At 39.0% G+C, this 15,135-nt stretch overlaps 1 protein-coding gene across 5 annotated transcripts; it reads right to left on the bottom strand.

Moving 5' to 3' along the window:
- Positions 1–8,229: 8,229 nt before the first annotated feature.
- LOC118229133 lies at positions 8,230–13,197 on the bottom strand. 5 transcript variants are annotated; one of them, XM_035420830.1, is made up of 4 exons: positions 12,875–13,197; positions 12,310–12,362; positions 10,963–11,144; positions 8,230–9,308 (listed from the first exon to the last, which is right to left on the bottom strand). In XM_035420830.1, exons 2-4 carry the CDS (start codon positions 12,350–12,352, stop codon positions 8,988–8,990), a joined length of 546 nt encoding a protein of 181 aa, XP_035276721.1. In that variant the 5' UTR covers positions 12,353–12,362; positions 12,875–13,197; the 3' UTR covers positions 8,230–8,987. The 5 variants fall into 5 exon arrangements, with proteins under 5 accessions (XP_035276721.1, XP_035276719.1, XP_035276723.1 ...); XM_035420828.1 differs by lacking the exon at positions 12,310–12,362; XM_035420832.1 differs by lacking the exons at positions 12,310–12,362; positions 12,875–13,197 and adding an exon at positions 12,728–12,868.
- Positions 13,198–15,135: the final 1,938 nt, after the last annotated feature.

Here is a 15,135-nt window from a genome sequence, read left to right on the forward strand (position 1 = left end):
AAAATGACACATGTTTGGGACATATGACAAATTAACTTGGCTGTCTAACTACATGTACTTGCTTTTATTTGTTTAAATGATTGTTTGGTGACTGACGAGAGTTTCGTCCTATTAAAGCACTGTTCTAATTCATGGATGGATGGGCCTCTGATATGGATTCTGGACTGGACTAGCGCCAACTGTGGCCAGCAGTCCTGCAGGGCAACATGCAATTGACTCTAGAGCTGTGCAGAGAGAGGAGGGATTCAGTCAACCAGGACACATTGCACTCCAGCCATCCTTGATGGTCGAAAGGAAGTCCACCCATAAAGCTGCACATGAAGTGTCTTCCTCCGACTCATGTCTGTGCGGGCCTGAATCACGAACTGCAGTTTGGTAAGAAGCAGCTGCTGACATCACGTGCATCGGAGGTAAGCGCATGCTTGTCTGCACTCTCCTGAACTGAAAATGAAGGTTGCATGAAGGTAGCAAGATTGGGCATTCCTAAGTGAGGAGAAAAAGGTGGAGGGACGCATAAAAACATGGCTGCTTTCCGCACTGAACATTGTGTAATAGAGTGGTTGCATTTAATTCCATTAACACAGATCATAGTGCACAAATTGAAGCACCTCTTCCAAGTCTCAAAAACATAATGAAATGTTGCCTGCATTTACCCAGTACCTGTAATGAACCTTGCGGCATGCTGCCAGAAAAATAATTTGGCAATTTATTTTCCGCATCGCTGAACTCAGATCAAAAAATGTCTATTGTTTGGGGATCTCTGAGACATTGAGATATCAGACTTGTGTGGAAACTGAAAGCCTTGGACCGATCATGTGGTAACACGCTTACCCTCCCAAACGCAAAGGGCAAAGCACGGTGCGAAGAAACATTAAACATCTGAATTCAATTTGCAGCATGAGGATACGTGCCCACACAGTGACTGATTCTCAGCTGTGAGCTTTCAGTTCATCAGGTGGCCCACTTAATAACTGTTTCCCGCAGAATCCAGATATCGCCTTTTATTTCCAGGGCCCAGGAACGCACATTTCTGAGCGCATTGCAAAGGTCTCCAGTTGGAACTCAGGGGCTGACAGCTGGTTCGCGTATGTGCGAGGAAACTTACTGTCATGAGGATATCCAGAAAGCAGATACTCACTCTCAAAATATGTAAAGATTGTGCCCAGGGAGAAAGACCGTCATTTTGGCTGAAATCTTACCAAAGTACCAGGAGAGAATTTAAAACATTGTGGCCATCAGCCCCCTGACACACAGGCAAAGCTGATATCATCCAAAATGAGCATTGCAGCAGGGAAATGCTACCTGACAGAGCAGCCAATCACATTACCTGTAGTTCAGGCCTGTTTATGGCTTCCACAGGTAGGGGTGTAGAGAGACCAACATACTGTAAGTGCATTACTTAGTAGATCTGAGCTGGCATTATAATATGCTGCTGCTGGCTCTTACTTTGTAGTGTCTTGGTATGTCAATGTAACGATCAACAAAAGCTATTTTCTAAAAGTGGTGACACAAACAATTGTTTGGTAAAGGACAGTTTACCGTTTTATATTTATTAGACCATGGTAAAATCATTATTCAAAATACTGAACTCTGTGGTGAAACCAGCAAAATTCCTGCAATTTGAATTCTTAACAATTTGAAAACAAACTCTACACTCTAAATCTGTAAACTTTTTTCACCAATTTTCAACAATTTTAAAAATTTGTATGATCGTGCATTTTGGATCATTACATTTTTAGTTGATTGTGTCAAGAATCTGAAAGAGTGTTTTCAAATTTGACCAGTACTAGGCTGAATTATTTTAAGGTCATGTTTAACGTGAGTCTGATATATAGACAAATGGAAATTATTTTTTGGCACATTAAATCATAACAATAAAAACATGGTTTTCGTATATGGTGCTGTCCTGGAATTCTTACGCTCCTTGACTGTCGGGACAGAATGTTCTCTGAAATTATTGTTTTAATGTTTGTATCAATAAAATGCATAAAAGGTTGTTCCCGGAAGATTTGGCAAGATGCTCGATAGCTATATATAATTAAACGGGATTCAAGGAACTGAAGTTATTGCTTGAACCTGTTACAGTCTTCATGCTGTATCCATGGAGACCATAATATTTTCATCCCCATCTTTCCCTCCTGAACGAAAGCGATGCCAGGTATCCATTGTTTTTGGACACAAGCCTGAAAAGGCACTGAGCCATAATGGAGATCCTGATCCTGGAGAGCTCAAGCTATGCATCAGAATAAGCCTGACAGATTGCATGTGTTTCTTTCTGTTTATTTATAATCTACGCACTCCTTGCACAAGCCTGGCAAGCAAGTATTGTTTTATTAACAGGGGAATTCCAATATTTTATTTTACGAGAAAAAGTATGCAAGTGTGCCATTTTTCTCATTGAAAAGTTTTCTTTGGATATTTTGAACTCATGTTACGCTGTTTGCCCCTACATTACCCAGTAAGTACTTCTATGAGAGTCATGCACATCAATCCATTCATATAGCTTGTTTGTTGTTTGTACTGTACATGTATTGTATGCATTACGTACATTCAAGCTAGCAAGCATACAGTGGCCCACTATAGTGGCACACCTGTCAGTCCACCAGCATCTTGTCAATTGGCACCATGGTGGTGTGCTCGTGAACAGCTGAAGTAATCAGCTCAGTAACAGCTCAGGATCAGGATCAGGATCTGCTGGTAAGGCAATGCAAGATAGCTGGTGAATTGTCCTGAAGCTAAAAGAGTGTGGATTTACAATATACTGTCGGGAATGTGTTTGCCTCCTGGGATAGCACGAGAAGATGCTTTGTTTGGAAGTGCTGAGCTCTATGGTGAAATTTAAAACAAAGAAAAACCACTAAAGAAAACATTAATTAAATGAACACACATATACCTGCTGGCAGTGGACACAGTAGGGGTTTCAGTCTGCCTGAGGCTTTGGCATAACGTCGCAGTGAACAGGGGAGGAGGCTGTGTTTTCCCTGCTAATTGCAGTGGAATCTGTTTAAATACGGGTGCTGCCAGCTTCAAGCCGCTGAGGGCCACCGCAGCCCCGTCACATGCGAGAGCAAAACAGAGAAGCCTTTATGAGCACAGGCGACAGAAATAACAGCCAACCCTGGCAAAATGGCCAAGGTCTGGGAGCTCTACACTGAGGTGACACAGAGACACATCAGCCGGGTGACATCATAGCTAACCACCAGGCCTGGTCAATGTGCCAGTAATGCCTAGCATACACTACAGGATTTTCAGGAACGATTTTTCGGGTTTCAAGATGTTAAGAAAATCTTCTAAAAATATTAAGTCTTTGCATGAACGCTCCGCATAAGCACCCCGATGGCCTTTTAATCTGAGACGTTCAGAGACTCAATCGCAGCTCTGCCAATACAGCCTTAAGCTAGTCTGTGGCTCTCATGAGAATATAAACTGATTTGATTTTATCACAGGTCTTCAAGCATGGCTCGTTTTGTGTGTAATCTCTTGACCATAGACTGAGAACACGTGTTTAGTGTGAGCATTCCTAGGATGAAAATACCAGTGATTTTTATAAGAGACGGTCATTAAATTTTAGATGCTCTCCATTGTTTGGATTTTGAAAGTTGCGTAGTGTGCGCAAGGCATAAGATGATGCTCACAGTGGCCTGTATTGTGTAGGAGAGGGGGGCGGGGTAGCAGCTACTCCCATGGCTCCGCTTCCCCTTTCCCGTGGCCTCGCTCCACTGCTGACATCATTTCCCTTTCCTCCCTGGCACACACAGGGCCTTGTTTTTTGCCACCTTCCCCTTCGCCCTTGTTTATTCAGCATAACAACATTTCAAGCTCCCAGTGGGTCTACCTGTCAGCGTCTGAATTAATGGGCCTGTGCATGTCAACATATTCTCTGTGTCAAAGGCAGTGGAGGCAGTTGCCATAGCCGGGCAGAACCCCCCGGGTGTATCTGCAAGGTTTTCCATGCGGAAAAGCACAAGGTTCTCTTCCAACTTCAGGCAAACTGTCAGGATTATTACAGCCTCTGGGGATAACTGCACACGGGCCGTGGGCACACACACTCAGTCACTGAAAACTCCCAGCAGACGGCAGCAATCTTACGATGCCAAGAGGAGGCAGCAGCACTCTGTGTCATTCGCACACACGAGTCAAATAAATATTTCAAATACGTTAACGCTTTAGACGCCAGTAATTTTCCTCAGCGAGCAATGCAAGCTATAAATAGCCTGATCTGATAATTGCTCATGCAAACAGCTTTCTATATATTGCTTTTCACAATGCTTGACCGGGTGAATAGATTGTACATAATGTGTTAGTATGACAAAAAATACTAACACGTGCACACCCAAACCAGTGATACAGGTCCACAACATAGCAAAGTAGGTAAATGTGATAGAATCTGCACCCCACATTAACAGCTGTCAAATAGCCAAGAATGTATTTTAAAATACACCATAACATGATCAGTGTTTTGTCCTGTACTGCTTCTTCTTCTTCAGGAATTCCATGCAAGGCATTAACCAAAAGTGTTCAGACTTCAGACAATGAGAAACAAACACTATCGCGGTAGCAAATAAAAAAGAAACTTCGGAATGGAATGCAAGCTCTTGAGAAAAAGACCTAGGCAAGTGCCTGAATGTCTCCATTTCTCAAGAAGTTCTTGTCAAAATATTAGGTTAGCCCTCCGGAATGACATCTGAACCTAAGCCAGAAAAGTTTATTTTGCTGATCCTCTCCCGTTACCAGTGACAGTCGCAGTAAGTCATACGGGAGGAGCCGTAATGGAAACCTTTCCTGGCGCTTACATTACCCACACTCCTCTCTGGCAGGTGGGACAGGCGCGTTTTTCTCTGTACTCCCTGGACAGGAAGCGGGAACGTCACCGTTTTAGAAAGTGACTGGAATGTAAAACAGGTGGCAGCGCCTAGCGCTAATGAAAATGCCTTTTGTTCAGGCAGCTTCTGAACAACTTGTTAACTTAATCTCGGAGTTGACGCATAGCAATGCTGACAATGGCAACAATGCTATGCCATTGTGTGTCAACGGGGCAAGGGACATGACATACGCTTAAGGGATTTTAAACTTCGGAGCCAGCACAGATACAATTAAAATTTGATTCAAAATTATGGGATGCACCACTGGACAAAGACATATTGTCCGGGCTGGATTGGCCATCAGACCCTGACATTTCCTATGGAAGTAAATATCCTGTGTCCTTGGGTAAACAGGCTATTTGTAAATGTCCATAAACGAATGTAAATCAAGAATTCTCCTTTCCTAATCATCAAAATGTCCAAGACAACCACATGATTTATGATCCTCCACATTTATTTCTAATGTTAAGTCAACGTCACACAAGACTATATATTATGTGGTTATTTAACTCCTATCCCCAACCAAGAATTATTCGCAATGAAACCAAATGCAGTTAACTGAGCTGCACTCATATTCTGGCTGATGTCAATTGATTTTAGGCCTCGGGGTCCTATAATAAAAACACCATTGAAAACGTAAGAGATGTCTCACTGAAGTATATGCTTTGTACACGGACTGTTTGTCTTTTGCATTTCATATAAAAAAATCACAAATCTTTGATTTCACCAACAATGAAAGGATGGACAGACAACATACAATAATATTTTTGGACCAAGAGGATTTCACGATCAGTGAAAATAGTAAAAGCTTTAAAACTACTACTTCTAAACTTCACCTACCTTTTCTTAAAAGAAAAATTGAAAGGCTCAAGAAATTCTTATTTTGCCTGATGTCCTTTGCCATTGTGTCCTTCATCACATCTGGATGCTGCGATCTATTTCCTTTAAGTTCTTAATCTTCATGAAACACTGAATGGAGGAGTTTGATGCTGCTTTTCAAGGGGGAGGGGGGGAGGTCGGTGGGTTATAAAATGAATTATATGATAATAATTTTTGGCTGCACAGATAACAAATGGTGGAATTTGAAAGACCAACCATCCAATCATGCACAGCATACCAGCGAAGCAAAAAAAGCACCAATGGGCTCATTGCCAAACATCTGCATCTCATTCCCACTGACATATGCTTACATACCAGGAGGGTTGTGCATTTTAACTTCCTTTACGTGTTTGAATTCCTTGGACACAAGTGGTTATAATGAGATTTTGTCATGGGCCAAGGTATGTGCAAATAGAAGCAAATACTTTTTAAAATACTTTAATTTCTTTTGACAAAAAATTGGTTATGTTGTTATATGTTACCAGTGTATTCAGGTTTTACTGTTAATTTTATGAAACATATCGTCATAAAAACACTTATTGTGTGCATTTATTATTTTTGTTCAACATTAATATGATCCTACTTGATTGGTTCTCATTGGGAAAACATACCCTATGACAGACTGAGTTCCTTTTCAACCTTTAAATCTTTTGCATGAGGTACTGCTGCTACTGCAGTTATTATGAGTGCATGGTGAGTGAAATGTCAACAGTGTTTTGGTAAAACTAAATACTGCCACCTAGTGTTCTCAGACAATAATTATAAACATTCAAGAGGATCTGCATGAAATCGTTTCAAATAGGCTAACCTCAATACAATTCTCCCAAAATACAAAATAACAGTACAAAAGAAATACATTGAATATTTAAATCTGTTTCCAAAAGTATATATATATATATATATATATATATATATATATATATATATTATTATTATTATTATTACATATGTATGGTTATCTAATATACATTACACAAAGTAAATGCACTTTTCTTTGAGATCCAGGGGTTCCTACCTTCACATCAAAGGTGAAAAGTACTTAAATAGACTCACAATTATTGTGCCAGCATAAAAACAAACCAACCAAATGGAGACAAATGACAACCATAACAATAATATGTCTATGCAAGAGGGTTAGGCATGGAAAAAATGCCAGATGAAAAAAGGGGGTATTACTGATAAGTCCAAAAATTAAGTGTGATGGTTTTATGCAATATTTAAAAATATCTCAAATTTTACTTCAAAAGGTAGGATGTGAAGAAGGACTGTGTGATGCATAGGCACAAGCTAAAGTACTGTAGACTGCCCCCACATCTCTATGATGGCAATGATTTGATTGTAGCTCTAGTGTTGGTTTTCTAGACATGTTAAATGCACCTTCAGTAAGTGGCATTGGCTAAAAGCAACTAGTTATTTCCTAAATTGCAAATTGCAACCAGAGCTGTACCTGATGTGTAACTTCTAGTAAATTATTTGACATACAAACAGACCAACGCGGCAAAAGTACACAATATTCTGTACTTTATAATCCAGTTTATTTACTTCTTAGCTTATTTAGTTCTTAACTGTAACATTAAGGAAAGTGTACATTGCAGTCCAAGCCCATACCTGAACCAGTAACCTCCTGCTTAAAAACCCATCTCTTCATCCCTAAAGGCCATGTGTGCGCAGTGTTTTCACCTTCTACATCTTCTGATTTATTTATGGTACTCTTCTTATAATGAGCAAATGTGGCAGCCATATTAGATTTTCCACCGAACCATGTGACCTCACAGTACAGATGCAGTCCATTGCCCACTACACTGTAAAAATGGTGAAGTGGCAAAGGTACAAAACTGTAAACAGCTGAAATGTAAATAATTGCATTATATTATTGTATTTTATAATATCAATTGTGAAATGGAACTATTGAATGTAATTATACTGCACGTGATGGATTTTGCGTAACCTATACATGCGATAATGTGTAAAATGTGTATTTCACAAAGGCATAACATGTACATGAATCGACACATGATTTTGGCATGGTTATTTTAGTATTTATTTTTTCTATATAGATAATAGCTTCATACAATAATAGTTATTTTATACTCATTTTACTCTGTGGTTGTATGTGTGGTTTTTGGGCAGCAGACACAAAGCAAATTTCTGTGTTACCAGAAAAAACTTAAAAGTATAACCTTCTCTTATTTAAGGTGAAACACTGAAATACTGAAATATTTCTTCGACATACCGCCTGCTACCGTATGCTTAGTATATCGGTACAGGTATTTATATGGTAAAGGTCCGGTGACCCAGTTTCCAGTATTTTGCCGTAAAATGCACCTTTTTTTACAGTGTACAAACATGCCAGGTTTTGCAAGTATTTGAGAATCTGGATTTTACACCCCTTTTTCTAAAGTGGTGGATGAGAAGAAGAAAAAAAACCCTGAACAGTATCAATATGGTGCCTTACACACCTGCTCTGTGCCATTACAATAATGCCATAAAGTCATATCAAGTCATATTTTATTTACATTTCAGAGACAGGGAGATTTATGTTATTCTTCACTGGCACCGCTGTAGCCTCTTTGCCCTACAAGGCTAACCAGAGGGTAAGGGAAGATACCATAGAGCAACAGAAAAAGAGCAATTAGGATTAACCAGGGGGCCGTAGTAAGTCACATTTTACATTTTGGCCTGGAATTGTGGGTCCTCATCCTTACAGGGCTGCACAGAGTGCATATATAGGAACTGTAGAGATTCGGACGTGCAGTGCAGGCTAGGAAGTAATGGAAAACAGCCTCTACTGTGCATGTTGAGTGCAAAAGAGCTAGCTGCCCATTGAGCTCAATGTAGAAAACCAAGATGATTTAACTACTGAAGAAAACCTCATTGGTCAGTTTTTTGTGATCATAAATTTCATTGTGTGAAATGGTCGTTGTTTTAGTCCAAAAGTTTTGGAAAAATATTTATAAAAATTTATTTACTGCACATTTGCCTAAAAAATTCAACATTTCATTTAATTAATCTGCTGTTCACATGAAACGTTTCGATTATTAATCGAGTTTCAAAATACTATTGGGGAAGGTTTATTTTGCCTTCAAAAGTCTGATATTCCCCATTCACTTTGATGGGAGCTCCACGTTTAGCGCTCAACACGCGCAGTACAGGCTTACTTCTGGGGCTACACAGATTAGGCTGGCTGAGGGCCTGCTTGCCTGTCCAGTTAAATATGCATCTATGGGACTGCGTTGTGCTCCCTCACTAAGACTGGGAATGCTCTTGGTGAGGAAGCTGCATCACCGTGTCCAGCTGCACGTCCAGCAACACCTGCTGTATGCGCAGTCTCGCCACTTTCTGCATTTGCGCCGTTTCCATCTGCCTGAGTTCCGAAGCAACAAATTTGCCAAAAATGTCAAAGGAGTCTTCTGCCGGAGGTTCCCTGGCATTCCCAGTGTCCAATCTGTCTTCGTACGCCAGCCTCATCCTCTTCTCCGTGGCGACACTGCCAGCATTACCGTTCTGTGGCTGGTTTGGAAAATCGGCCTCCTTCTTCTTGTCGGTCTTCAATCTGTCTTCGGTCACCTGCAAATGTGTGACCAGACATATGCATCCCTTCAAAAAACACACTCATGTGCAGATGCTATAATATATTACTCAGAAAAAAAACTCAATGGCTGAAACTGTCACTTGTTATATGCTAAATATTTCTTTTTTGTGGCTTCCAAATGAAACATGTGACTACACTCTTTTTTCGTGAGACGTTATTCAGTTAATTCATTACCTACAGTGCAATATTAGGTGGCCAGTAAGTCAGCCATTCTTCTCTAAAGACTGAGGTGAAACCAGTTCTCAGTCCATCAAAAGCAAAAATACAAACAGAGGTAATGATTCTGGATCAGACCAAGACACTTCATAAAGAGCATGAAATGCAGGCCTAATGTACTTTCCCAAATATGATGCTCTCTACCTGTGACCTATCAGTGCTGCCTTAGACTGATTGGCTAAACATCCCCTGACACACCCCAAGTGACAAACCACTACTCTCTTTATAAAACTGGATATATAACAGACTTGTGGAAAAAGGCAACCTTTATGTCTGCTGCAGCTTTGACGGAGAGATTACGAGTTTGAACTGAGTTCATGTTCATTAAATATTTATAAATGATCACAGCAGTTAATAACATGACAGCTCAGCTGATCCTGGACGACTTCTACTGGGCAGTACTAGTCTGTTTTCTTATGGGAACATCCTGGTGATCTCAAAAACATGCATATCTTGTAAAATTCCTTTGTAAGCCTTGATAACTTAGGGTGTTGAAAACTGGTTTGCTATTTATTATTATTATTATTATTATTATTATTATTATTATTATTATTATTATTATTATTATCAGTTGTTGAAGTAGGACATTTAGTAAATAGTGTGCTTCAAGAATTGGCACCTGTTTGTAAAAAATCCTTTCACTGACTTTAGTAGTGCCTGAGGATTTGCCTCATTTAACACAGCTGCTGTTTGCATATGCAAATTACAGGGCTACTTACAGCTGGTTCTCCCTCCCCTTCCTCTGACAGTTGAGCACAAGTAGGTCAGAAGACACAGCAAGGAAAAACCAAGTGGTTTGATTATTAGTATGTGTGATAAGCAACCATTGTGGATAGGTTTTATGCATAGAAGCTCTCCAAAAGGATATCTTTTGGCTGAAATACAGGGCTTAGCCAAAAATATGGAATGTAGTTTGTGTGGTTCCTTCGACAAAATTAGCTTCTGGGAGTGGAAGATGGATGTGAAAAATAGATATTCACAATATTGCAATTGGGAGAGGTTTGGTGCCATTTTGAGAGGCTTTTGGGAACAAACCATTGGTAAAGCACATCAAATTTCACTTCTTCGTTAAATTGACTCCACAACTTTTTTCCTGGTATTGCAGACATCCCGAAGTACGATTTTGAAAAATAAACCTGGTTTTGTCCAGTATCAGAAATGCATGTAATCACTACAGAATAGAGAAGTATTACATTTCATTGCTGTTTTTTAGAATAAACATGTCCTGTATGTTTACTGAGTGGGACTCCCATAGGATCAGGGAATTTGGTAATTTTGGAACTAATGTGCTCTTTATTTCAAGCTTTGACCAATTTCTGAACTGTATATAGTTTTGGCAATAACAAGGTTTATTTAAGATGGGTGGATTCTTGGGGTTTAAGTGGTTATCATTTAAATGATTTTGAAACTGACCTCTTCATTGACTTCAATCGTTGATATTGAGGCATCAGACTTCTCCAAAAACTTCAGTACTGACAAGAGGTACCATTTTGATGAGGAAACTTGACAGTTTGTGACAGGTGAAAAGCGTGTCTTCTGTCTCTCTCTGGCATATTGACTTCGTAAGTTCTTCATTTTTTTCAGTAGTTCTTCCACTGTTGGGCAGAAAAAAACAAAGGATCATTGTAATATGAAAACAAATCAATAAATTTTAAAATTACTAGCACAACATAAGTAAAAGCATACAAATGTCAACCAATACACTTCACATTGATACACAGTTGTTGTGCCCAGAGTGGCAGGGTTTACTTTTTGTGTCCCTACCAATGTCTGTCCAACTCCAGTAATTATGTTAAAATTCTGGACCTGTAACAAATAATGTTTGCCCTTGTTGATCAATGCCTATACCACCCTGTTTTACATAATAGCAACCAAGTTTTTTTTATTTTATTTTTTTTACACTCATGGAAGTAGATAAGCAGACTTCAAGCAAGTTATGATTTTTAAAAACACTTTTTATTTGTATATAGCTTCCTTAATTAATTATAAAGCAGAGGACAGGTGCCTAGGGAGCTATTGAGTCTCTACAGCTTGTGAGTCTGGTTGTTAACAATTAATACTTTACATAACAGACTAAATTAAAGTGTTTCAATTCAAGGGACTGAAACTTAATTCGCAAGGTCACTTGTGGGTAGCTGCTCCTGTAGCTAGTGTTCAATTAGTATTCAATTAAACATAACCAACCGTTCACTGTGCGTTGCAATTTAAGCCAACACTCGTCATGAAAATGCATTTGCAAGGCCATTTCCAAAAATGTTTGTTTAAAGTATTATTATTATTATTATTATTATCCTAATATTTGGCAAAACGCTGTTCAGTTTCCCATTTGACGATTTATGTTTGCACGAATACCTTGCTAATACCAATGAAAATGCTTAATTTTTCAGCCTTACGTTTCCGTGTAGCCTATTGTTTAATCAGGTAGTTCAGTTCATTTATGTTCATCTGGACAATGTCAAGCTGCTGTTTTTGTTGAACACCATCGTCCTCAAGTAGCCTTGTATCGTAAAGAACTCAAATAGCCATTATAGCTCAGCAGAACTACAGAAAGTTAGCAACAGAGGAAACAGGCTCGACATGAACGAAATATATATATTGCACTACCCTTGTTTTATTTATACTCACGTTACATAACCATTTGCCATAATCACCAGTTTTGTTGATCTACCTAGCATTTATTTCCCTTCAGCGGACGTATTTTGTTGACTTATTTTGTTCCTTCGCCCAAGCGGGCGACTTTGACCATTCCTCTCGACTTACCTGTTGTGTCCAAATGTTGAGCAATTTCTTCGGTATCACGCATTTTGTGTCATCTATCATGATAATCATTAGCACATCAAATTTAACTTCTTCGTTCAGTCGACTCCAAACTTTTTTTCTGGTGTTGCAGACATGCATCCCGAGGTACGATTTCGAAAAATAAACCTGGTTTTGTCGAGTATCAGAAATGCATGTAATCACCACAGAATGAAGTATTACATTGCACTGTTGTTTTTTGGAATAAACATGTCCTGTATGGACTCCTGTAGGATCAGGGGATTTGGTCATTTTGGAACTAAAATAAACAAGGTACTTCAATAGCCATTCTAGCTCAGTAGAACTGTAAAAAGTTAGCAACAGAAGAAACAGGCTCGACATGAACGAAATATATATTTCACTACCCTTGCTTTATACTTACGTTACAGGACCATTTGCCATAATCAACAGTTTTGTTGATCTACCTAGCATTTTTTTTTCCTTCAGCGGACGTATTTGTTGACTTATTTTGTTCCTTCGCCCAAGCGGGCGACTTTGACCATTGGAGAGTTGAGCAACACCGACTTACCTGTTGTGCCCAAATGTTGAGCCATGTCTACGGTATCACGCCTTTTGTGCCATCTATCATGACATTCATTATCAACATTGTGCAGTGAGGGCTTTGTTTTCCATAGTTTACAGAGCTCCTCTACTTTTGGCCGGGTCCAAAATTCTTTCCCCTCCATGCTGGTACAGGGAACTGTCTACTGTGCGAAACAGATTAGCCTACTTTCACTTCCCTGTCGATCAGTGTAAACGAGAGATTTTAATGTTACCGTTTGTCATAGATTATCGTCGGAAACGAGTAGAAGTGCGAACCAAGCAACAACCGGAGACAAAATTGTGTTTCCGGTGCAGGATAGTTGCCTCATTTGGCGTTAATGCGCAGGCGCAGTGGTAAATACACTAGTGTCTATGTAGCGAGCTGCGAGTGTGGTCACCACGCTCAGAGCTGTGGGCAGAGACACCACCAGCTCCACTGAACTGTATAAGAACTAGAAGGGAAACTGCCTTCTCAAAACGGTGTCAGTACAAAAGTTGTTGCTCGTACGAAACGTGTTGCTTTCCGCTTTCAGTCGGGTTCCGGAACTGGTGTCAAAGTACATTTCTTTAAATTAAACAATAGAGTACAGTCATGACGTCTTTTTGCTCGCCAACCCGAAAACAAGGTATGTGGTTAACGTAAGGCTAAGCGTTTCACGTTTTGTTCTAGGAGATAAATTACAGTAATTAATGTCTCAACCGTGAATTTAGGAGCCGTTATGTGGTTGAAAGAAGTGAATTGCTAACAAGTTGCTATATTGAAACTACAACAACGGTCCATTTCTTAACTACCGCTCAAGGTTCCATATTAGCCCGCCGGCCTTCGCGTGACAAGTATTGTAGTTTCAATATAGCAACTTGTTAACAACTTACTTTTTTAAGTAAGTTGTAATTTATCCTGTAGAACAAAACGTGAAACTCTTAGGCTTACGTTAAACGCAGACCTTATTTTCGACAGGAAACGAAATCTCTACGGGGAAAAAAAACATTGTAAATCTGGTGAGGGAACCCATGACTGAAAAATATTATATGTAGCCTACTTCCAACTTGCTGATGGAAATACAACAACACGATTGGTAGTTTCCGGACATTAAAACCACAATGCAACAGGAAATTAATTCCTCCTATCTTTTTGGAAAATTTCCCTGGGCATACAGAACCAAAATCTGTCTTCTGATTTAAAAAAAGAAGTATTTTCAGCGTTCCATTGATGCAATTGATTTTCAGAGTTCAGTTGATATTCAGTTACATTGATACAATCATTTTCAGCAGACCAGAGTTTTCAACAAAACAAATTCAACTAGGACCCCTTTTTAAAAAATATATATATATTTTTTGTCATACTGGTTATTTGAGTAATTCCTGTTTTGAGTCTATTAGTGTTGATGTGAGATGTCAGCAATTTATAGTCAGAATTAAGAAGGTCTAGTGGTATAAAATTGCATTTTTGAGTCCTTTCCTGGTTTAGGTAGTAGAATAATAACTCCTTGCCTCTTAGTAGGAGGAAGTGTATGATTTTCAATTATTTCCTTTATAGTGTTATAAAAAGCAGTTCATCCCAAAAGTGTCCATAGAAGTTAAAAGTTAGACATTCTGATCTAGGTAACCTGTCCAGTTTTACACAAAATAAGGCCTTATCTAGCTTCTCAGGGGGTCCTTAGGTCCACATCACAAGTATTTTTAAAACTTTGGTTTATTTTGGGGATTAAGTGTGTCACTTTTCTGAAGAAAGCAGCACAATAAGTAAGGGGAAAAGATGACAAATAAAGATTATGGTGAAAGTTAAAAACTTCCTTGTCAATAGTGTTATGGTCATTACATTTTATATCATTTATGAGAAATGTTTATGGCATTTCTTTCTTGGTGTATTTTTTATAGCTTACAAAAGTGTGCTGTGACCCTTTCCCCCTCTTCAATCTACCTAGCTCAAGACGTAATATATGCCCCCTTTTATTTCTTTATGCAAATTTCATCTAGTTATGGTTAAGCCATAATGTTTTGTTTATCATTGTCAGTAAGAGTGGCCTTGTTACAGAATTAGTTCATTCCTGAATTTGATTGGCCTCCTCCAAGCATTGGAGTCTGTTAAGGGGTTTGCTAAATGAAATTGAGGAATTCCCACTTTTTGGAATAAGATGTAAAGTTCTTCCTGTTTACTTGCGATATAATACATTTAATGCCATTACAGTAGTTATTGTATAAAACAGAGGAGTTGAATTTCCAATAGTCTTTATTATGGAGCATTAC

The sequence above is a fragment of the Anguilla anguilla genome, chromosome 6 (assembly GCF_013347855.1).
Source record: "Anguilla anguilla isolate fAngAng1 chromosome 6, fAngAng1.pri, whole genome shotgun sequence".
NCBI lineage: Eukaryota > Metazoa > Chordata > Actinopteri > Anguilliformes > Anguillidae > Anguilla > Anguilla anguilla.

What these genes read in the sequence shown, in the direction of transcription:
- LOC118229133 (XM_035420828.1), bottom strand. Translation starts at nt 13,031, where the DNA reads ATGGAGGGGAAAGAATTTTGGACCCGGCCAAAAGTAGAGGAGCTCTGT. An exon ending in TCAACATTTGGGCACAACAG is followed by an intron (nt 11,145 to 12,874) that starts GTAAGTCGGTGT and finishes TCTGCCCAACAG; the next exon opens with TGGAAGAACTACTGAAAAAA. An exon ending in CGATTGAAGTCAATGAAGAG is followed by an intron (nt 9,309 to 10,962) that starts GTCAGTTTCAAA and finishes ACACATTTGCAG; the next exon opens with GTGACCGAAGACAGATTGAA.